General features: G+C 41.8%; 1 protein-coding gene across 1 annotated transcript; it reads left to right on the top strand.

Moving 5' to 3' along the window:
* Nucleotides 1-668: 668 nt before the first annotated feature.
* On the top strand, nt 669-22,021 carry LOC110948878 (transcription activator BRG1). The gene is given in 35 exon segments (XM_022190624.2): nt 669-863; nt 1,315-1,568; nt 2,410-2,542; nt 3,333-3,905; nt 4,179-4,277; nt 5,846-6,104; nt 6,709-6,835; nt 6,984-7,157; nt 7,267-7,440; nt 7,557-7,703; nt 7,706-7,729; nt 7,878-7,925; nt 8,681-8,811; nt 9,249-9,306; nt 9,403-9,512; nt 9,658-9,805; nt 10,151-10,314; nt 10,462-10,528; nt 10,695-10,805; nt 11,387-11,629; nt 11,724-11,837; nt 12,511-12,618; nt 13,006-13,092; nt 13,300-13,346; nt 13,433-13,599; nt 13,790-13,953; nt 14,306-14,533; nt 14,650-14,727; nt 14,839-15,057; nt 15,226-15,488; nt 17,591-17,699; nt 17,868-17,969; nt 18,484-18,616; nt 18,880-19,019; nt 19,968-22,021. Coding segments are annotated over 34 exon segments (5,001 nt in total). The 5' UTR covers nt 669-863; nt 1,315-1,352; the 3' UTR covers nt 20,004-22,021.
* Nucleotides 22,022-22,875: the final 854 nt, after the last annotated feature.

Below are 22,875 nucleotides of genomic sequence, written 5' to 3'. Positions count from 1 at the left end.
CTAAAAACAGGAACACTAGCATGCTGATACAACAGGAGCAATGTCACTTTTAAGTGTCCGTGATTCAAATTAAAACACCTTACAATAAGTACGATGTTTCTACTTTAAGCTTTAGGGTAATGGTTCTTGTGTAAAAGTAAAAACTAACAAATTTTATTTACTGTATTACACATACAAGGCCCACAATAGACACCCAGTGCAACAAAAATCAGTACATCTTTCATCAGCGACATTTATACCTTAAATTTGATCATTATTTTGTATGTCGACCTTTAGTTACATTTTTTTTGAGAAATATTCTGCTATTCTTCATGGAATATATTATTTTTCACACTATACTTTGCTGGAAAGGGTTGTGCTGTGCTACCTTTTTCTTTAAATTACCCAAAATGTGATTTGTCATTATATTCTGATCGATTCATATTGTATATGTATGAATTGTGTTCTTCTATGTTGTTTTCATTTCTAATGATTTACCGTGTCATTTACTGGCTTAATTTATTTATAATTACTGAGAGATTTAGCAGGTGTAAGTGTAATGTAATCATTAATATTCTTACAGATGTGTGACATTTCACATGACTATTGTGCACTTTCAGACTTAAAGCGCGCTGTGAATAGAGGTTTGCTGTCGCTGCGCACGCATGCGCGCTGCTGCACGGCCGTGACTAGACATTCGGTCATAGGATCGGTGGAGGGGGGCGCTCGAGCCACGTCGGTGAAACAAATCATCGGTTGAAGGCAGATTACAAAGAGGGTGAGTGGACTAATTGCGATAACAGCTGCGTCTTCTTTCATCTCCCCTCAAATATCAGCTCGGGAGCGCAGAAATCCACCCGGGACCGCCTGTCCTGTGGATGCGGGTAGGTCAGTCGCACAAGCACAGTCCGCCATTCCCTTTTTTTTTTAATATTTAACGAGACACCCTTTCGTGGTCTTAGGGAATTCTCAGCAGTATGTGCATAATTTACTGTATATGCCATCTGCAGCTCCGGATCAGCGGTGCAGCCGGCATCCAGTGTGATTGCATGTGCGCGCAACGGGTGATTTGGTGCAGCGCAGTAGGAGAATGGAGATTCAACACCTGATAGCGTTGGACAAAATTCAACATTAACAGCAAAAAAATGTGCACCCACATCCCTTATCAGAAAAAGCACAGCTGAAGTCAGATACTCAGCGTCACTGCAATGTTTTTTTTAAATTATTCCTTTCTAATTATATCACTTAATAAATTCTTATTCAGATAAGTAACTTGTGCATATTGCATTGCCATATTTCTGAGTTTTGCAGATTGTTTTCTCTCCTTTTTCTCAGGTCCCTGCTGCTCAACCAGGAGCAGGAGATCCAGGGCCATGTCAACGCCAGATCCCCCCATGGGAGGCACCCCTCGCCCAGGTCCCTCCCCTGGTCCGGGTCCTTCCCCTGGCACCATGTTGGGCCCCAGCCCTGGTCCCTCTCCAGGCTCCTCTCACAGCATGATGGGCCCCAGCCCTGGTCCTCCGTCCTCTGCACACTCCCAGCCAGGGCCGTCCGGATATGGCCCCGACAACATGCACCCTCTGCACAAAGTAAGGACATTCAAACAGCTGCAGGCCCACTGAGACCCTCAACCTCCTGCTCATTATTCCCGCCCTGTAGAGGTGGCCTTAATCCCATGTACCACTTATTTACTGTGTAAATATATAATATAACAAAGACTTAAAGTTTTCAGTCATTCACAGACAAAAAGTACAGTCTATCATGCAACTGTAGAACACAACATTAAAACCTTGTGTTCTTTGGATGTGCACACAATGAAGATTTGCATATTGCATCATTCCACATTCATTCACTTCAACTTTTTTTTTATTATGCTTTATTTGACTCTTTCTACTTTAAGCTTTACCTGCTATAATCCCACTGCAGTGATTCATTAATAGACATATGTAGTCATTAATGTTTATATCCTGTAACACATAAACTAACCAACACCGACAAAGCTTCTATCTAAATTTAAAAATAAAGTTGTTCAAAGTATGATGGTATAAAAAAAAATCTGATTGTTCTGAATGTTGTTTGCCAGTATTTCTAGAGTATTTTTCCAAGATGTCATATGGCATTCCCTTTATAGCATTTTCACTTTCAATTTTTCAAAATCTACAAAGCCAGAAGAAAATTCTTGCGACTGTGAAACTGGTTTCCCATATTTGCTGCAAAAGATTTACTGTAACATGTTTGAATTGACATTCTCTAACACCTCTTTACTGTACATTATTTTTATCAATAATGTTTTGCTTCTTATTTTAATTTATCCTTCAGTTTGCTATTTTCACAACGAAAAGTATCACTCCAGCAGCTGCAACCGTCTTCTAGTGTTCTAGTCATATACATAGATTTTTTAACTTCAGCACTGTTTGATTTCTCCCACAGCCCATGGAGGGTTTGCACGAGAAGAGCTTGAGTGAAGAGAGTCGCTTCAGTCAGATGAAGGGATTGTCTATGAGACAGGGCGGGCACAGTGGGATGGGCCCCCCGCCCAGCCCTCTGGATCAACACTCACAAGGTAAGCAATGCTACATGAGTTTAAGCAATCTCTTTTTTTCCAGAGTTGTGTAAGATATCTGGTGTGCTTTACAAGGGTGACTTATCTACAGTGGTGTGGTCTTTTGTTCCGACTGGTTCACAGGGAGTGTCTCTACGGTCACAAGCTATGACATGAACTGTGTATGTTTTTATCACGCATTGACATCCTAAAAAATATCTAAATGCTGAGAGTCATACAGTGTCACAGGTCAGTCTCCCTCAAACAAAGACAGTGTTTCCAGTCAGACAACAACTTTGAATTTTGGTCTCTGCATGCTGTTTGCTGTACAGCTTCAAACGGGACAGGCAGACAGACAGGCTGTAGACGATGAATCAGAATTTCAAAAAAATCAAAAACCTTTTGAAATAACAGTCTGGCAGGATTTGATCAGTGTTTGGCAACAATTCAGTGCTTATTTAGCTATGCAATCTGGCATTTGACATCTTGGGAGATACATTTGACTTTCTTTCCAAGAGTTTAATTAGAAAATCAATACCTCTCTCTTGTCTATATGTTAAGTATGAAAATACAGCCAGCAGTTGATTAGCTTAGCTTAGCTTAACTTAGCTTAGCATAAGGACTGGAAACAGGGTAACAGTGCAAATATGACAAGTTGTGGTTTTATGAGGTTGTGTGTGAGAATATTTCTTGACCAGATAAGTGATGTTGTTGTGCTTGGCTTCAGTGTCCAAAAGCACATACAGTATTGATCTTTTCCTTTAAGAACCGCAGGTGTGTGACTCTCTCCATCTGTCTGTCTTTCTGTCAGGATACCACTCTCCTTTAGGTGGCTCTGACCATTCCAGCCCCGTCCCTTCAAATGGTCCTCCCTCTGGACCTCTAATGCCATCATCCTCTTCTTCCTCCTCCTCCGGTGGCCCTGGCTCTGCTTCTACACCTTTAGATGGCCCCAGTGGAGATCAGCACACGTTGGGTCCTAATAACCGGCCTGGCCCTCCAGGCAGTGCTGGACCAGGACCCAGCCCTGGACCCAGTCTTGGCACTAATGTCCCCAGCCTTGGTTCTGGTCTTGAAACCAGTGGCCCTACTGGCCCTACAGGCCCTGGTGGCCCCGGTGGCCCCGGGGGCCCGACTCCCTTCAACCAGAATCAGCTCCACCAACTCAGAGCCCAGATCATGGCTTATAAGATGCTGGCCCGGGGACAGCCCCTGCCAGACCACCTCCAAATGGCCGTCCAAGGAAAGAGACCAATGCCAGGGATGCAGCAGCAGCAGCCTATGCCGAGCCTGGCTCCTGGAGCTGGAGGAGGGCCAGGAGGTGGTCCAGCAGGACCAGGACCAGGGCCTGGACCAATGGCATCAGGCTACAGCCGAGCTCATGGTGAGCATTCGTTGGGAATGTCTGGAATACCAGGCTTTATGCTATTTACCTGATGTCTGAACAAAAGAATACAAAACTAATATATTAACAAGAACACATGATGAACGTTTTTGAGCAAGCTTTAGATGGGTAATTAACAGAAGATACTCATGGGTGTAGTTTACATTCATTCTGCAAATGCTCACAAAGCTCCACATAGCAACAATACAGTATTGTTCTAAGTTTTTAAAATGTCTTTGTTCTGAACACAGTCTGTACTGTTTTGTGTCTTAGGAATGATGGGTCCCAACATGCCTCCTCCAGGCCCATCAGGGACCCCAGCTGGAATGCAGGGGCAGAACCCCAATGGACCTCCTAAGTCCTGGCCTGAGGGTATGTAGTGCTGCTGTCAGACCTTGTGAGACCTGACTTTCTGTTTTGTGAGAACCTTTAGTGAAGTTTACCTCAGACAGCAGCGTAAGAAGGGCTGCATAAGTGCTAACAGAAAATTCTAACCATGTGTTCATATGCCAATGTGTTAGGTCAATGGAGGTACGGACCCGTACCTGTAGCATCTGTACTAGAGGTACGGACCCGTTAAGGTCACTGAAGAGCTGGCGCCAGTTAACTACTATTTGCTGCACATTACAGGCAGTTTATATGAATGACTTTGACGGCGAACATTGTATAATTTAACCAAAAATACACCGTCTCCTCTCACACTTTAGACAATGTAGTTTTTACGCTTTTAGACGCCGTGTCTAAATTGTTTGAAGTCCAGTTCCTATTAATTAGTTTACCGCGTTCAGTGGTGGAAGCGGCTGACGAACTCCATTGCAAATGTTCCCATTTAATTTCGGACACTAATTAACACTCGTGAATGGTGAGGAGCAGCTCTTTAATTCGGCATGAATTAAAAAAAAAACCACTAACTCGATTTACTGTGATATTGTGAGATTTGTTTGTGGTTATGTAACTTAGCCATTCAACAGAGTCCGCTAACATTAAAGTGACTGACGTGCAGTGTCTGTGTTGACAGACGTAGAAAATACGTCAGGGTTTTGTTTAGGTTGTTAATATGTAATAGTCTGTTGCTACTTTTGAAGGTAAAAAAAATACTTGTAGTTTGCTGGCTGTTAGTTCCGCCATTTGTTTTGTTTGCCGTTTGTGCTTTATTAGAACAGGGTCACGTGAATAAAAAGTTTTGCTATTTTTAATAGTAGTGCTGATTTCAACCCCCAAATCGCTGTCAGTGAAAAAGTAAGATAATGATATTTATAAGACATTATGCATGATAGAAAAGAGAACAGCAGATGACTGACATGACAGGCTCGGCACGCAGATTCACCTCGAATCACGGAAGCGCCTTCATCACTCGGATTACCAAGCCGGCTCATTAATATTTATGTACGTCGGATTACCAGCCAATCACAAAGCGCGTTCATCAGCCGGCTCATTAATATTCATGTACGTCTAATTAATATTTATGATAAGGGAAAGTGCCGTATCCGTAGGCCACAGGCTACGGGTACGGGTCCGTATCTGTAGACACTACCTAGGTCAATACTGGTCTTTTATTTAAGTCATAATTCAATTTTCTTACTGTGGCCGTGGTAATAGGCTCACTGTAAGCCTGGTCAAATATGCCTTAATAGTAAAAATATTTACTTTGAATAATGGATCTTTTTCATAGCTGAAGCTTCTACATGCCACAGCAGGAAAATTACTTCGAATTTTCTTTAATAGAGGCTGCATTAAAGTTAGGTGTCACACTTTCAAATTCATTGAAGTAGGCACGCTACCTCCATATCATGACTGACACCCAAGTGGAACAGAGCTGTAAAAATGTTATTAGCTACATCTGTGCTTTTCCTGCTATGTCAAAAAATCTGTGAACCATAAAGTATAATGCCATTATATCCTATTGATTTTTTTCTGTTTCTTACCTCACCTCTTCCCAGGTCCCATGGTGAATGCAGCCGCTCCTTCCAACGCACCCCAAAAACTGATCCCCCCTCAGCCCACTGGCCGGCCCTCTCCTGCTCCCCCTTCAGTTCCCCCAGCTGCCTCCCCTGTAATGCCCCCACAGACCCAGTCCCCAGGCCAGCCGGCACAGCCTACTCCCATGATGCCTTACCACGCCAAGCAGAATCGCATTACCCCCATTCAGAAACCCTGTGGCCTCGACCCAGTGGAGATACTGCAGGAAAGGGAGTACAGGTACTCCAGACCGTTTAGGGAATACACCGTCCTCTATTGCATTTAGTTTAAAGGCAAAGATTATGGATAAATTAAACTGTCTGACTCTTAGGGTGCTTTCACACCTGTTAGTCCGTTAGAGTGGTTCGTTTGGACCTTCCCTGTGCAGGTTGCTACGGAAGCTCCCGTAGACCAAAAAGTCTGCTGCGCCATCAAGCCGGTCCGAATGGAGACAGGTTTGTGTTCTCACCAGGAGCGAAGCGAACTGGAGTTCACATAGAACCGGACCGAGACCACCTTCGGGAGGTGGTCTCGGTCCGGTTCTTTAGTCCGAACCAAAAAAATCTGGTCTGCTTTCACACCAGCCCAAACGAACCGTACTTTCAGGTGCTGCGGACTCCAGTCCGCTTTAAGCAGACCAAAAGGCGTATGTGTGAAAGCACCCTTAAGGACGACAGCACTTAAGCAGTACACAGATTTAGAGCTTCCTTTGTAAGTTAATTATTCTTTTCAGTGTTTAACTTTAGAAAGCAGTTAACATTCACCCCAAACTTTTTCTTGTGCAATACCTACCAATGATATTCAAAACAGCATAATAATAACTCAGTGCTGTTTGCTCCTTCAGGTTACAGGCTCGTATAACCCATCGCATTGCTGAACTGGAGAACCTGCCGGGTTCTCTGGCTGGTGATTTACGTACCAAAGCTACTATAGAGCTCAAAGCCCTCCGACTACTTAACTTCCAGAGACAGGTATTCACTATATTGCTGCACATTTGCACACTTAAACTTACCAATAATCCATCTAGCCATCAGTGTGAGTTGTAGGCGTTTATGGCTTGTCTGTATTTTCAGTGATAGTAGTTCTGCAGATGAGTTTATGTTTCTGTGTGCACTGCAGCTGCGTCAAGAGGTGGTGGTTTGTATGCGTCGGGACACGGCTCTAGAAACGGCTCTTGATGCCAAGGCCTACAAGCGAAGCAAGCGACAGTCTCTCCGAGAGGCCCGCATCACAGAGAAACTGGAAAAACAGCAGAAGATCGAGCAAGAGCGCAAACGTAGACAAAAACATCAGGTAACGGACAAACTGCGAAGTCACCTGTGATGTTATTAAGAGTGGCATTTTTCACTCGTTTCATCTTCCTTTCTGGGTGTTTCTCTTTATTGTCTTTCACCCGATCCAGGAGTACCTCAACAGCATCCTCCAGCATGCCAAAGACTTCAAGGAATACCACCGTTCAATCACAGGCAAACTTCAAAAACTCACCAAAGCTGTGGCCACCTACCACGCCAACACCGAGCGGGAGCAGAAGAAGGAGAATGAGCGTATTGAGAAAGAGAGAATGAGGAGGCTTATGGTAGGAATAAACCTTAATATCACCACACACACACTCAGGGTTACACAAGCACGCACATCACACACTTGCAAGTATACAAACCCTCCTACACAATTTATCTCCATCTGCTATGGCAGGCTGAGGATGAGGAGGGCTACCGAAAACTGATTGACCAGAAGAAGGATAAGCGCCTGGCCTACTTGCTGCAGCAAACCGATGAGTACGTTGCCAACCTCACAGAGCTGGTCAGAGCACACAAAGCTGCACAAGCCCTCAAGGAGAAGAAAAGAAGAAGAAGAAAAAGAAGAAGGTATGGGAAACAGTTCTGGTAAATCTGAGTATCAGCAACCTTTCCTTCTGATAATCTGTTCTGGGCTGCTTAAGTGTTTCAGTGACTCACACACCTGCGACTCGGATGTGGTCTCTTTGTGATTAGTCAACTTCTGCTTGTGTTGCAGTTGGAGAATGCGGAGGGTCAGACTCCTGCCATGGGGCCTGATGGAGAGGTGAGCAGATACAGCAGAGATATAAATTACTGTCTATACATAGGTAGTGTCAGTCTGGCCACCCTCGAAAGGGTTTGTAGATGGCAGACCATATTTCACAGGTGTTATTCAAAGAGATATACACTTTTTCTTTAAAAAAAGCTCGGTCGCCAAACAAACCTGATTCTTTGTATCGTTGCTCTCCGCGGTCTCCATAGAGACGTCAATTCAAAGCGTAGATCAGATTTCACAGAGAGCCTAAAGGGGTAGTGTTCTGCTTTCTATAAAGTTGTCATGGCAAGAGTGGAGACTGCACGCTGTCAATGCAACGCCTCTGTCATAGAAATCTTTGTCAGGCACTAATAGTACTAACAAATGTCACGGTTTATACAGCACATATGGTGTGATTTGCAAAAGGTGACCAAGCATAAAGCCAATTATCAGGCAATGAATCAGTGAATAAATCATCAATCACACATCAACACCTGAAATGTTCCACATGATAGACAGTCAGACCACACACCAAGAAGAGAATACAATATTTGCAATGCAAGAAAACATGGACACAGAGTACATTTTGCTAAATTATAAGTAGATATTTACTTGTGGCTAGACGGGTGTTGAACTGGCTCAGCAGCATCACTGATGTAAAACATCACCTCTATACACACATTTACTATCTGAAGCTCAATCACATTCCCATTAGCCACTAATATATTAAGCTAAGTCATGCCAGCTCAACTTAAAACATAACTTGCCTCCTCCTCCTGTGGCAGCCTCTGGATGAGACGAGTCAGATGAGCGACCTGCCTGTGAAGGTCATCCATGTGGATAGTGGGAACATCCTGACAGGGGTGGACGCGCCCAAAGCCGGACAGCTGGAGACCTGGCTGGAGATGAACCCTGGGTGAGACTGGATGGAAAGGGCAAAAGACTTTTACTTTAAAAAGAGATGATTTCATGACTTTGTAGTAGGGCTAAACCCGTATCCAAATATTCGGTTGTTACAGTGGTATCTGAATATTTATTTTCACATCCACATTTTTGGTATGTGCATGACACCTGTTCGTTAGTTTGCTAATATTTATCAGCATGTAGGCAATCCAGTCTTATGTCACATGCTATCAGTATTCCAGCTAGCTACTTATGTATTAGTTTTACAAGATACATTGCTAAACATCCTTGATGCAAACAGACTTAACAGTATATGTCTGCACCCCACTAGTTGTAAGGATGAAACGGATATTAGGAAGCAGCATGTACGTGAGAAAGACTACATAATGGTCTGGATTTTATTTTATTTTTGTGCATATGTGATTTCAACATTCTTTTATGTCCGTGCAGGTATGAGGTGGCTCCCCGCTCGGACAGTGAAGACAGTGAGGAGGAGGAAGAGGAGGAGGTGGGTTATGTTGTAAGACATGTTTGAAACTACTTTTCAATATCCAGTGGTTCAATGGGAGGAAAAACAACTTTTTACTGACAAGCTGTTCGGCAGGAAGAAGAAGAGGAGCCTCAGCCTTCTGCAGCGCCAGTAGAGGAAAAGAAGAAGATTACAGATCCTGACAGCGAGGATGTGTCAGAGGTGGACGTCCGACACATCATTGAGTGAGTACATATGCAGACTGCACCTGGATTCATTGTAGTCTAATTTGTGAGTCATTTAAACACCAATGCCATGTTAACATGGCATTGTCCTGTATGGTGTCTTTGCGTAAACAATTGAATAAAACTTAATATGTGTTACACACAGGAATGCTAAGCAGGACGTGGATGACGAGTATAGTGGGGCAGCGTTTGCTCGAGGACTCCAGTCGTACTACTCTGTGGCTCACGCTGTCACAGAGAAGGTGGAGAAGCAGTCGAGTCTGTTGATAAATGGACAGCTCAAACAGTATCAGGTAAACATACGCATGCAAAAGAGACATGAAGCAATGAGAAGTTCTCATCCCTGACTAATGATTCCTGCAGTGGTTTTCATTGAAATCCCATTTCATAGTTTTGTTGTGTTATTTGAGCATTTAGAAAAACTAGCAGCCAACTTTAACTGAAGGCTTCTATAAGCGATGAGGCATGTAATGACTGTTTTGGTAAAATGTTTAAAATTGCGATATTATTGCGCCACAGACGCTGAATTTTTTCCTGTTTTCCTTTGTTTTTACCTAAATGTGCTCCATTTAACTCATTCTGTGCAGCTTGATTGTGCGGTAATGGGACAGCGTAAAGACATCCTGTTTGTCCTTCAGATTAAAGGTCTGGAGTGGCTGGTTTCTCTTTACAACAACAACCTGAACGGGATCCTGGCTGATGAAATGGGTCTGGGCAAAACCATCCAGACCATCGCCCTCATCACATACCTCATGGAGCACAAACGGCTCAACGGACCCTACCTCATCATAGTACCCCTCTCGTGAGCTAATTGTCATTAGCTGTGAAAGTAGCTTAGATGTTCACATTCTCTTTCATCTGTTAGGGTTTATCTAAAGAAATGCTGAAGAAAAGAAAAGTTATTTTAAATGAATTGTTGAATGACATCTGAGCTGCCTCTCATTGACAGAACTCTTTCTAACTGGGTGTATGAGTTTGACAAGTGGGCACCGACAGTTGTGAAAGTGTCCTACAAGGTGAATTTTTCCAGCCACACCATCCGTATTTCATTTTTCTTTCTTGTTGCACGCAAGCACAAAGTATAAAGCTATGTGTGTTTCTTTGATAATGTTGGAGCATTTGCCTTTATCATAAAATGTTGCAGTTTCCTTTATTTTAAAGTCATCTTTCCACATATTTTAGGGGTCTCCTGCTGCTAGAAGAGCCTTTGTACCCCAGCTGCGTAGTGGCAAATTTAACGTTTTACTCACCACTTATGAGTACATCATCAAAGACAAACAAGTGCTGGCCAAGGTAAGATGGAGTGCACGGACAAACGTCAGCACTAGGAAATGCTTAAACACAGCACATTAATCCTTAGTGTAGGTCTTTCCCTCTGCACATGTACACACAACAAAATTTTGCTCCTTTTTGTATTTTTGTTTGTTATTCATTTGCTTTTGCCTGAGGTTTTGGTGTGTTTTTGTTTTTGGCTCCCTGAACCCTCCAAATTATCTAAAAGTATTTGAGTCTGGCCAATCTGACCTCCCCCTGTGCTGCGTCTCAGTGCTCTCTCCTAGGTCCTGCAACACATTGACACGGCCTGTAAACCACGTCTCCCACTGTCCTCTGTGACCATCATGCTGCTATGCACTCATGTAATCATGTAGGGTTCCAGACTGTGCTGACAGGTGGGTATTGTAGTTCAGGCAAACGTTTCCCATGTGCTGGCTCAAGGGTCTGGCTTGGGACAGAGCCAGCTTTAGTCACGAGGACAAAGTGGACAAGAAATTGTCCTTTTAGACACTTTCTGTTTTTGGTTTGGTTGAGCAGAAGCCATAAGGCAGGAGTGTGGTACTGTGGTTTTATCCAGATGTTCTGCTCTCTTCCTCCAGATCCGTTGGAAATATATGATTGTGGATGAAGGCCACCGTATGAAGAACCACCACTGTAAACTGACCCAGGTGCTCAACACCCATTACCTAGCTCCGCGTCGAGTCCTGCTGACAGGAACTCCACTGCAGAACAAACTACCTGAGCTGTGGGCGCTGCTCAATTTCCTTTTGCCCACCATCTTCAAGAGCTGCAGCACTTTCGAGCAGTGGTTTAACGCTCCTTTTGCTATGACTGGAGAGAAGGTGCAGAAGATGTGGCCTGCATTTGTATGACATATCCTTGTAGGTGTCTTTCTCGTCGAATAACTGCATGAAGCTTCTCTTTCTTCTTCCACAGGTGGATCTCAATGAAGAGGAGACAATCTTGATTATTCGTCGTCTCCACAAAGTGCTACGTCCCTTCCTGTTAAGAAGATTAAAGAAGGAGGTGGAGGCACAGCTTCCAGAGAAGGCAAGTCTCACCTTCAGCACCAACATTGATCCAAATGCAGACGGTGGGGAACAAATCCTTTCACTACAGCACCCCTGAAGTTCTGCAGATACATTTTTTTGAAAACATTTTTACATTTCACAACAGAAAAAGGTATTAAAAAAAATAGAGTTAATGATGGCTGAATTTTTCAACTTCAGCTTTATTGTCATTCGGCAATGTACGAAGTACTCAGTTAAACGAAATGACATTTCTCTCATCAATTTCACAGTGCAGAAATAAAAGTGTCAATACTATAAAAATAAGAATAAATATAAGGTAAATTTAAAAACACTAAGCTAAAAAAACACAAGCATATATTAGACATAATCATACTCACCACTGGAGCAACAGTGGGTGAAATTATGGTGACTGCAGTATCCTGTTATCCCCCTGTCAAAAGTTTCGAGACGGGTTCTAATTTATTTGAATGAGAAAGTGTCTCAAAACTTTTGACAGGGGATGTACATGATGTAGAACATAAATATTTGTGATACAGTGTATATAATAAATAATACAGTGCAAGTGTTCATTGACCTTCTCTTTAGCTGCTTCACTTTCAGTGTTCTGATATGGTACTACAAATGAAACTGTTTTAGGATACAGTCTTTGTCAACTTGTCTAACAGGTACAAACTTTTTCTCCTCTCCATCAGGTGGAATACGTGATCAAGTGTGACATGTCGTCTCTTCAGAGGGTGCTGTACCGACACATGCAGGCCAAGGGGGTCCTGCTCACTGATGGATCAGAGAAAGACAAGAAGGTGAACACAGAAATGCATTGATAGTGAAGGTTTTTAGTGTTGGATGTTATTTTAAATGTACTTCATTAAAATGAAAGTCTCTGTCTATTTGATTCTGCACAAGAACAAGTATTAGTGCCTGTTCTGTCAGGACTCGTGTTGCTTTTACATAAAAGGAAAATAGTTATACAAAAACAAGAATTGTTTATTATTGAGATTTGAAATGATCTCAGAATTTTTAATTTAACCTGTACACAATTACTCATACTGCATACCTTACTGCATTCATGATTTGTGCTTTCAGTAGTTTTGTATACGTCTCACTGAACAACCGTGTATAAATATGTCTTGATTTACAGGAATATTTACAATTCCATTCTTTACTTTTATCATGTTGTGTTTTTTCAGGGCAAAGGAGGAACAAAGACACTGATGAACACCATCATGCAGCTGAGGAAGATCTGTAACCATCCTTATATGTTCCAGCAAATAGAGGTAACGCTGACGAATGTGACACTGAAGTATTTTGCCTGCATTATGTTTCATAGAGTTAAAGTTGTGTTTTCAGGACAGTTGGAGCGAGTAGAAATATGAAGAAACAGGTTCACTCTATGATGATGCTATCGAGAAGAAAAAAAATCAAATACAGTTAAACTGAAATGTTTGACTGTGTGACAGAATACATTTTCATTATTTCTGTAGGAATCATTCTCTGAACATTTAGGATTCTCTGGTGGGATCGTCCAGGGGTAAGTACTGATTCCTCTTTAGGTTATGATCTTACACGCTCAAACTGTCCCTCCTTGTGAATATGTGCACCTGCTTTTCCCATCAGTCCTGACCTGTATCGGGCATCGGGAAAGTTTGAGGTGTTGGATCGAATCCTGCCAAAGCTGAGAGCCACAAACCACAAAGTGCTGCTCTTCTGTCAGATGACCTCACTGATGACCATCATGGAGGACTACTTTGCTTACCGCAGCTTCAAGTATCTTCGTCTTGATGGTGAAATGCAAATTTGTTTGAGTGTTCATGCATCTGTCCTTAATTTCTCCATATATATAGACAGATATTGCGTTCTTTTTCCTTTAGTCCCATTTGTTTGATACATTTTATTTGTTTCCCTTCTGTCTGTCTTCTCTGAATTATTTCACTCACCTGTCTTTCTTCTCTTTTCTTACCTTCCATATATCAGGCACTACGAAAGCTGAAGACAGAGGAATGTTGCTGAAGACATTCAATGACCCAGAGTCAGAATACTTTATCTTTCTCCTGAGCACAAGAGCCGGAGGCCTCGGCCTCAACCTACAGTCTGCCGACACTGTGGTTATTTTTGACTCCGACTGGAACCCACATCAGGTCTGATGCTCATTTATTTATTTTCATTTATTTATTTTTTTAAAGCGGCAAAGAAACATTTTGGCACGAAACGAAAAATCTCTTCATATCAGCCTCGAGCAGCTTTCTTTCAGCACTTTGAGGCTAGTTTCTACAGGATACTAAAAAGATGTAAAACAGTATTTCTACAAATACATTGATTACCACTGTTGGAGCCTTTGACTATGTCATAAAATGTTTTGATTTTTCTTCGTCTTTGAAAGTAGCTTGTGTCACAGCATTGGAATTCACAAGGGAGGTACCGCCACAGCAACCAAATGTTCTCATCTGAAGTGATACTGATTCTCTCTCTCCTTCCCCATCTCCTCCACAGGACCTGCAGGCTCAGGATAGAGCCCATCGCATCGGTCAGCAGAACGAGGTGCGAGTGTTGCGCCTCTGTACAGTCAACAGCGTAGAGGAGAAAATCCTGGCAGCAGCTAAATACAAACTGAATGTGGACCAAAAGGTCATTCAGGCCGGCATGTTTGATCAGAAGTCTTCCAGCCATGAGCGCAGGGCTTTCCTGCAGGCCATCCTGGAACACGAGGAGCAAGACGAGGTCTGGGGTCAAGAAGTGTGTCTACGCATGAATGTGTGTGCGTGCACCAGCAACACACAAATTGAAGATTGTGCTTTCTTATGCTCTGCTTGCCAATGTGTGTCTGTTGTATTTAGGAGGAGGATGAGGTGCCAGATGATGAGACGGTGAACCAGATGATTGCCAGGAGTGAAGAGGAGTTTGACCAGTTTATGGTAAGTGTCTGCGTTTTGAGGAGAAATTACAGCTACAGTCCAATTTGAGCCAAAGTTTTCTCCCTGCGACTTTATTTCTTTCCTCTTTATTTTTCTGCTTCTTTCCCCCAGCGTATGGACCTGGACCGGCGTCGTGAGGAGGCCCGCAACCCGCGGCGAAAACCTCGTCTGATGGAGGAGGACGAGCTGCCCACTTGGATCATGAAGGACGACGCTGAGGTTGAACGACTGACTTGTGAAGAGGAGGAGGAGAAAATGTTTGGACGAGGTTCTCGGCAGCGAAAGGAGGTGGACTACAGCGATTCGCTGACCGAGAAGCAGTGGCTCAAGGTTGTTTATGGCAGCACTGAGCGATACATTTCAGAATATAAATTGCAACTGAAGTACAAGCAAAAATTGATTTGCTTTCTAGAGTAGACTGACTAATACTTATTCTTTTTCTTGTGCTTTGTGATTTAAAGCGGTACTTAAATCTCACAGTCTGTCTTTCCCATGCAGGCGATAGAGGAGGGCACCCTGGAGGAGATGGAGGAAGAGGTGCGTCACAAAAAGACGACCCGCAAGAGGAAGAGGGACCGAGACCTGGATCTCCCTGGTCCCTCCTCTTCTTCAGGGGGTCGTGGACGAGGGGACAAAGACGATGATGGGAAAAGGCAGAGGAAGAGGGGACGACCGCCTGCTGAGAAACTCTCCCCAAATCCTCCGGTCCTCACGAAGAAGATGAGGAAGATTGTGGACGCTGTCATCAAGTACAAAGACAGGTAGTGGAAAAGAGCTCAAACTGTAGATTAGAGGAAGTGCGCCTTTAGCGAAACACATTATTAGTTATCGACCCAAAAATAAGTGTGTATTAACTGATTTTAAAAATGTATTAAGATTTTTACGGATTTAAAAATTAGTGCAAATCACTTGATGGCCTGTCACTGATTCAGAAGACAAGATTGCAACAGTTCAGCTCTTGGGAAAGCAAACATGTGCCAAACACAGGCACCAGTTAGAATTGGTTGCAGTGTCACTACAGTATTTCCCGTTAGTACATTTCTTCATTAACTCACTTACTCATTTCTGTAGTTTTCAGTTTGAGGCCAACTTCAGGCTGAAAGAGAAGTAAAGGAAGAAAAAGTCACAGATGAACTAATGTTTCATCCAGTTTTCACAACAGCCTTCACTTCCTTGAATAATTTGGAATTTCCCGCCACAACTGTGAACATAAGGTTGAACTCCTGCTCCGTTCTCACCAAACCTCTGGTGTCCAAATAGTTACTGGGTGTGGTTTTTTTTTTGTTCCTCTTGCATTTTTTTCTCACTGTAGGCTCATTTTTTCACTTCAATATTAAAGGGGAACTTTGTTTTTTTTTCAACCTGGGCTCTGTTTTCACATGTCATTTCATACATGTGAGTGATGGAGAAATGAATTTTTGACATAGCTCCAGTATTTAGCCAGGCAGGCAGCTTAGCAGCTCAGCTAGCAGCTCAGCTAGCGAAAAGTATGGGGCAACTTGCCCCCCCGCGTCAAAGTCCGCCCTGACGTGCGTTTTTTCCCACACTGACCGGCTCGGATAGTCTCAACGAGTGTCCCACAACATACTAGAGATGAGAAGTGAACGAAAACCTCCACATTACCTGGCGATCGGTATTTGTTGTGGTCTGTATCCAAATCTCAGGACGCTAGAAAGCAAATCTCGTTCCGAAATCGCGCGATAGGTTAGTGTGGGAAAAAAAGCACGTTCGGGTGGACTTTGACATACTTTTTGCTAGCTGAGCTGCCTGCCTGGCTAAATACTGGAGCTATGTCGAAAATTCATTTCTCCATCACTCACATGTATGAAAAGACATATGAAAACAGACCCCAGGTTGAAAAAAAACGAAGTTCCCCTTTAAGTCCTGCACCTCCATAGAAACAGAGGTGGTTAGAAGTAAAGAGAACTCGAAATGTCTTTTGTGCTGTATTCCAAGTGTCCACAGATTTTACTAATACTGATAAAAATAGTTAATGTAAATACTATAAGTATTTTAATACTTACTTTTTAACTTTGTGTCTGTATTTTTCTGCTATTAGTGTTAGCACAGCCTGCAGTTCAGCCCAGTTCAATCAGGGAGTTCCAGAAAGAAACACATTTTTTTATTATTATTATTTTTACAGAATCTGCTGCAAACGTTTTATTTCTGACATATTATAAAATTAGACCCATAGAATAAAATGATTTTGATGAAATGTCCCAATTTTTACCATCAGTTTGGTTGGTTTGGAAATGACCTATCCAAAACTGGACATCACAGAAAAGTAGTTCATAAAATTCAAAATCTCTCTGTTTTATAGTTTCTGGGTCTAATGAAGGACAACATTTTGGAAAATTTGAAAATTTTAAACTTGCTGACAAGTTTTACTGTCAACGAAAGTTTTTTTTTTTTTTACATCATAAATCTGTTTTGCACTTTTAAAAAAATGTATAACTCAGCATGTATAAGTATGTATAAGTAAAATAACACACTGAGTTTTAACTCACACATTAAATTACACATTTTCTGAGCGACATCTGCTGCTTCACAAAATCATATCAGAGAACATGACAAATGAGAAGGAGGCACTCTACCCACAGCCAAATAAAAATGTATAGATACTGTGGTAATAACATGATTATGGCTTCTTTTGGTCAGGATCATCACCTAGTACAATTGACAGAGTTTATTGATAGACAGACTTGTGGGGGGCTGATTACACTCAGAGCCAACAGTTAATTCTCTCACATGTTTGTATTTAATGCATCAGCATGCTGGAGTGGGATTAGACGGACCTCTATTGGCCCTATTCAGATGTTGATAAATGTATCTTGTCTCATGCTGATGATGTCATTTCCTGCAGCGCCAGTGGGCGTCAGCTGAGCGAGGTGTTCATCCAGCTGCCGTCTCGAAAAGAGCTGCCAGAGTACTACGAGCTGATCCGTAAGCCGGTGGACTTCAGGAAAATCAAGGTAAGATCAGACAAGATGGTTCCTCTAGGAAACATTTCTTTTTCATTTCTGCAGCACAGTCTGCACGCAAACAACACATTATGGACAAATCTGCAGGTTAACACACAAACTTGGTGTGTTATTCTCTTCTGCATACAAAGAGATGTGCATACTGTATCTTCATTGTAGGAGAGGATTCGAAGCCATCGCTACCGCAGTCTGGGTGACCTGGAGAGAGACGTCATGCTGCTCTTCCAAAACGCTCAGACCTTCAACCTGGAGGGATCGCTGGTGAGGCAGACCATGTTTGATATCCAGTGTTCACCCACGAGTACAAAAAATGTCTTGTGTTTATGTTTTTATTGTATCTTTTACTAGATTTCTTTTTTTACATATAGCAAAAATCAACATCAGAATATTTGTTGCAGTATATTTAAATGTCAAATCTGATGACAGATGCAGGAATGTGTACATTCTCTAACTGGACTATTCTTTTAGACACTAGTTGTCTTTGTCAGAAAAAGGTAAATAAACATGAATATTTTAGACAAAACAGTTGGAGCGTCAGTTCAATTTCGTCAAAGCCCGGGGAAGTTGCGCATCTTGTTGCTGATTGGCCTTGCTGCAGGTTTTAATAGTAGGTGACATGTTTCAGTTTTTCTCATGAGTTCTCCTATTTCATACCATTTCTTAGAAAGCATGCCCTATATGTTGAAGCTGAATGCTGTGCGTTTCTTCTACTGTTACCTGTGAATACATGGTTACATAAGAAGCTGTTTCTGTGGTGTTTGTGTTGTCTGAGCAGATATACGAAGACTCCATCGTGCTCCAGTCAGTGTTCACCAGCTTGAGGCAGAAGATTGAGAAGGAGGAGGAAAGTGAGGGAGAAGAGAGCGAGGAAGAGGAGGAGGAGCAGGACGAAGGATCAGAGTCTGAATGTAAGCGTTAGTCTGTGTAAAGAGATAAAGACCTACTGAGTCACATTTTACTTCTCAGTACAGTCTGGCTACAAATCGACTTTGGATTTTAGTTTGTTCAGCTTTCTTTGGCCTAGTTTGTCAGTGGTGAGAATGTGTCGTGATGTCCAGATAATTTCTGTCTCACGCTGCATGATTACATTGAAATTCTTATTTATACTTCCTGTTAGCTTTAGCTTTGTTTATAATATAAACATGTTCTTTGAATGTGTGTTTGGATCCAGCTCGCTCAGTGAAAGTGAAAATCCGCCTAGGCAGGAAGGATAAAGGGGGTGATCGAGGGAAGGCACGCAGCCGACGAACAGGACGCACCAGAGCCAAACCTGTCGTCAGTGATGATGACTCTGAGGATGAGCAGGAAGAGGTAACTCGGTCTGTGCGTGTGTTTGTGTGTGCATAGATGTAACCTTGAGAGAATGTGATTTAAACTGTGATCTTATTTCTCTTCATTCTTTGTTTGTTTAATTGAATGTTTGTGAACTTCCAGGATATTTCATGAACCTGTTAGCAAATTTTTGTAAAACATGTTTAACAGGAAAAGCACTCAGAGAGCGCAGTACTCTGCCAAGGCTGCTCAGTTGTATCATTTCCAACGGCTGAAATCTTGAAAACATTTGTGGTAGAAATCACGGCACTATAGAATGTGGCTATTTAATATAGATGTACCCACAAACAAAATGACCTTGCGCTGAGCACAGGTATGTGTTGTGCATGTGTACGTTAAGTACGGATACCGAATCGTGTGATGTAAATATATAGCGGGTGGCGGGAATTGATGGGACTCAGAAACACCCCCACAGTTTAATCAATTGTTCCTTGTGTTATTCCTGACAGATAAGTCCTGATAAGTCCACAGTGGTCTATTTGTAGTAGGATCACAATCATGTGATCGTCAGCAGGCAGCTGATGTAGTGTTCACTTGTAGTCATAGTTACAGTGACACCATACCACTATCTGGCAATGATACAGAAATCTTTCATAAGTGGATCCAGACTATAAGCTGCATCACTGCCAAAATCTAGTCAGTTGGTCCTTGTGTCATTTCATACCCTCCAGGAAAATTTCATCTGAATCCGTTGTTCCGTTTTTGAGTAATGTTGCTAACAGACAGACAGACAGACAAAAGTATGACGATCGTCTCATAACTCCACTGTTTTTGTTGTTGCTTTTTTGGTTTTGTTTTGTTTGTTTTTTTAACCTAGAGCACTTGCTTGGCTCAAAATCAATTTACGTATCTGTTTGTATTTTCATTTAATGTAGGCCGAGATGTTGATTAAAAATAATATAATTTTCTCTGTTTTTGTTTCTTCAGGAGCGCTCCCCCAGTGCCACTGATGAGGAGTCCTGAACTGCACTGTGATGTGGGAGAGAAGGAGCATAAAGGGTTATTCCACCAAATCAAGCACCACATATAGAGTAACAAAACCTGCCTTAGTCGGCTCCAAAGGTAAAAAAACAAAAACAGGAAGGAGAGGGAGCTTGCAATACTGTCTGTACAGGTACAAATAATTATGTGGGCATCACGTGAATCCAGTAAAGTATCATAAAATACACATCTGTGTAAAGCTTTGTGTTAAACTTTCTTCTGCTGAGGTTCAGTCTGAAAAAGTGCACAAGGAAATCAAGTGACGTTTTCATTGTTTTCTGCATTTTTAGCAGCTTTCGATCATTGTTATCAAGAATGTTGTGCACAGGTATGAAAGAATACTTAAACTGACCTAATATCTGTTTTTGCATTTGAAGAGAGCGACTTAGAAAAAAATAACAGTGCAGAAGTTAGGACTGAGATATCTATTGTGAAACCCAGAAAGAACCTGCTGTCCACCACACACAACAGAAAATGCACATTTATCACAGGCCAATATGGAAAAAGCTGCTGGATTGTCTTCTGAAAATACCTTCAGTTTTCAAAAGCATGCACTGCTGTCTTAATGTGTCTTCCTCAGACCATCTAAAAATATATTGCGAATATGTTAAGTTGTGTAAATTCAGTTTTTAGAATTGTAACTGCTTCAGTTGACTTTATTTTGAAAGTCCCCCGTTAAGCATTTATAGACACATTTATTGAATGATTAATAACACGATGTAATTGGGTTGTAGACAGCTTTAAAGACACCTTTACGTGAATTTACATTAAGATATAGATTAAAACTTCTCTATCAGCTTATATTGTAATGAACTGTCTGTTTGCATACCAGCATCCAGAGTTATGATTATTGACAAATACATAAATAAATACAACCACATTATAGTGTTATAAATGATTTAATAACAGTTTATTTAGTACTTTTAAATGCTGGGTTGTCGGTTTGCAGTGAAGTGCTGCAAATAGAACAAACCTTATTAATCTTTAGGAGAAATACAAATTCAGTTTCCTAAATTCTAATATATCTGTGTTAACAAATGAAGTTATTTTAAGTTTTTTTCAGTTTCTAGACTCTACTAAGACCTTAACTAACCTGCAGAGTAAAAACTGGCATAAAACAGTAAAGTGAAGTAAACAGGATTGAATGTAAACAGAAAATGTTTTCAGATAGAGCTGCATTTTCACCCTGTGTGAAGCCACCATCTTACCTCACCTCACCTTACATCTAGATATCAACAAACCCAATATTTCACCTCTGCTTCCCTTCGGCTTTGTGTCGTTATGACCGTCAGCCTCTCCAGAGCCGCTGTGAAAACAGAGGTGTGTGTTTACCACGTGTTTGTGACCTGCGCTCACTGTTTGAGTTGGAAATCCAGCCTCCTGTGGGCACAGGGTGTTTCCAGACTTCTCAGAAGCTCTTTAGCAACTAACCACAGTTATTTGACTGAGGTTTTGTGGAGCTGAGGCCGAGTTGCTCTCCAATATTGTATATATGGTACAGCATAAAAACAGCCTACTTTACCTTGCTGCTGCTTACCTGTTACACTTCCAGTACGAGCACTTAAAAACGTCTAAACTGTTGATTGTAGACTTAAAGAATCATGAGGTTGTAATTCATCAATGAGTACTGTAACTTTAATTGCTTCTACTTCAGTTGTTGTGTGGTGATTTTAGGATTTTGGAACTTTCTCTTCAACTTTGGCACTTTTTATGTTTTTGATTTCAAGACAAAGGACCAGAGAGACAGTGGCTCTTCTCTGCTTGTGAATGCCTCATGGCTGTATGGTGTTGGATATACTGTATAGAGTATTTTTTAGAGTATAATGTCGATGCACGTATGTACAGCTTGCAAGTTCAGTACTGTACTTTTCTCATTACGGTAGATAACTAGAGTGAACCAAAGCATCCATGTTTTCTCCACTAAATGATCTGGATCTGTCTTTGTTGTGTTGTGTCACTGTCGCTGGAATTCAGAACAAAACAATAAATCGTTGACGTTGTGTGATGTGGTGCTGTAATTAAACTAACTACAATGAATCGGCAAAGATTTTTTTTGGCAGCTGATGAACACTTTGTCACTTTGCTGGTTCCTAAAGTGATGTATGATAGCAAACTGCATATATTTGGGTACAGTTTTGGACTGTGGCTTAGAGGTTTTAGCCATCAGTATTCGGAGATTATTTCTGTTCTCTTTTTACTTAAAATCCTGCTGCAGAGACGTTCACGTTACTACGAGCCGATTTTCCTTTCAGCCAAATGGTGTTTAAATTTTAGCTCCAAATAAACCTCAGAAAATGCAGACTGTTGTCATTAAGCTGTAGGATGCAATGACCCTGTTTGACCACAGGGAGGAAGTCTCATACAAACACAGAACAAACTTTATTCTGTTGCTGGTAAATCTGTTAATACACTGCTGCAAAGCCTTGCTTTTTAATTTCTGAATTTTCTTTCTCAACATTTCATGATGAAGAATCATACTTCAATGTAAACTCATGCATCTTTCTGGGTGTTGAGTTTTTGCTTTGGCCTGATTTGACCTGATCCCTACCCGAACCAAAGCCTCCAATGTAAAATTAGCATCAGGCCGTAAACCCCCTGGAGTCACTTCTCAGTAAAGTCATACCAATAAATGAAAACAGAAAGTCTTTATGCCGATGACAAACAACATCGCTATACCCCTCATATTTACATTTACTGTGTAAGCAGCATTTCTGGCCCAGAGAGAAATAAGCTGAATGTACAGCTCAGAGGAGGGAACAGGCACATGCTGAGATGTGAGTGCGAGTGGTTTTGAACAGAGCCTCGACAGTGTTGGAGGCTGACGTGTTTTGCTCTGTGTGGAGAAGAGGGGGAA

The sequence above is a fragment of the Acanthochromis polyacanthus genome, chromosome 3 (genome assembly GCF_021347895.1).
Source record: "Acanthochromis polyacanthus isolate Apoly-LR-REF ecotype Palm Island chromosome 3, KAUST_Apoly_ChrSc, whole genome shotgun sequence".
Classification (NCBI taxonomy): domain Eukaryota; kingdom Metazoa; phylum Chordata; class Actinopteri; family Pomacentridae; genus Acanthochromis; species Acanthochromis polyacanthus.
Note: the sequence above shows the minus strand (reverse complement) of the source record. Positions and strands in the feature narration are given on the sequence as shown.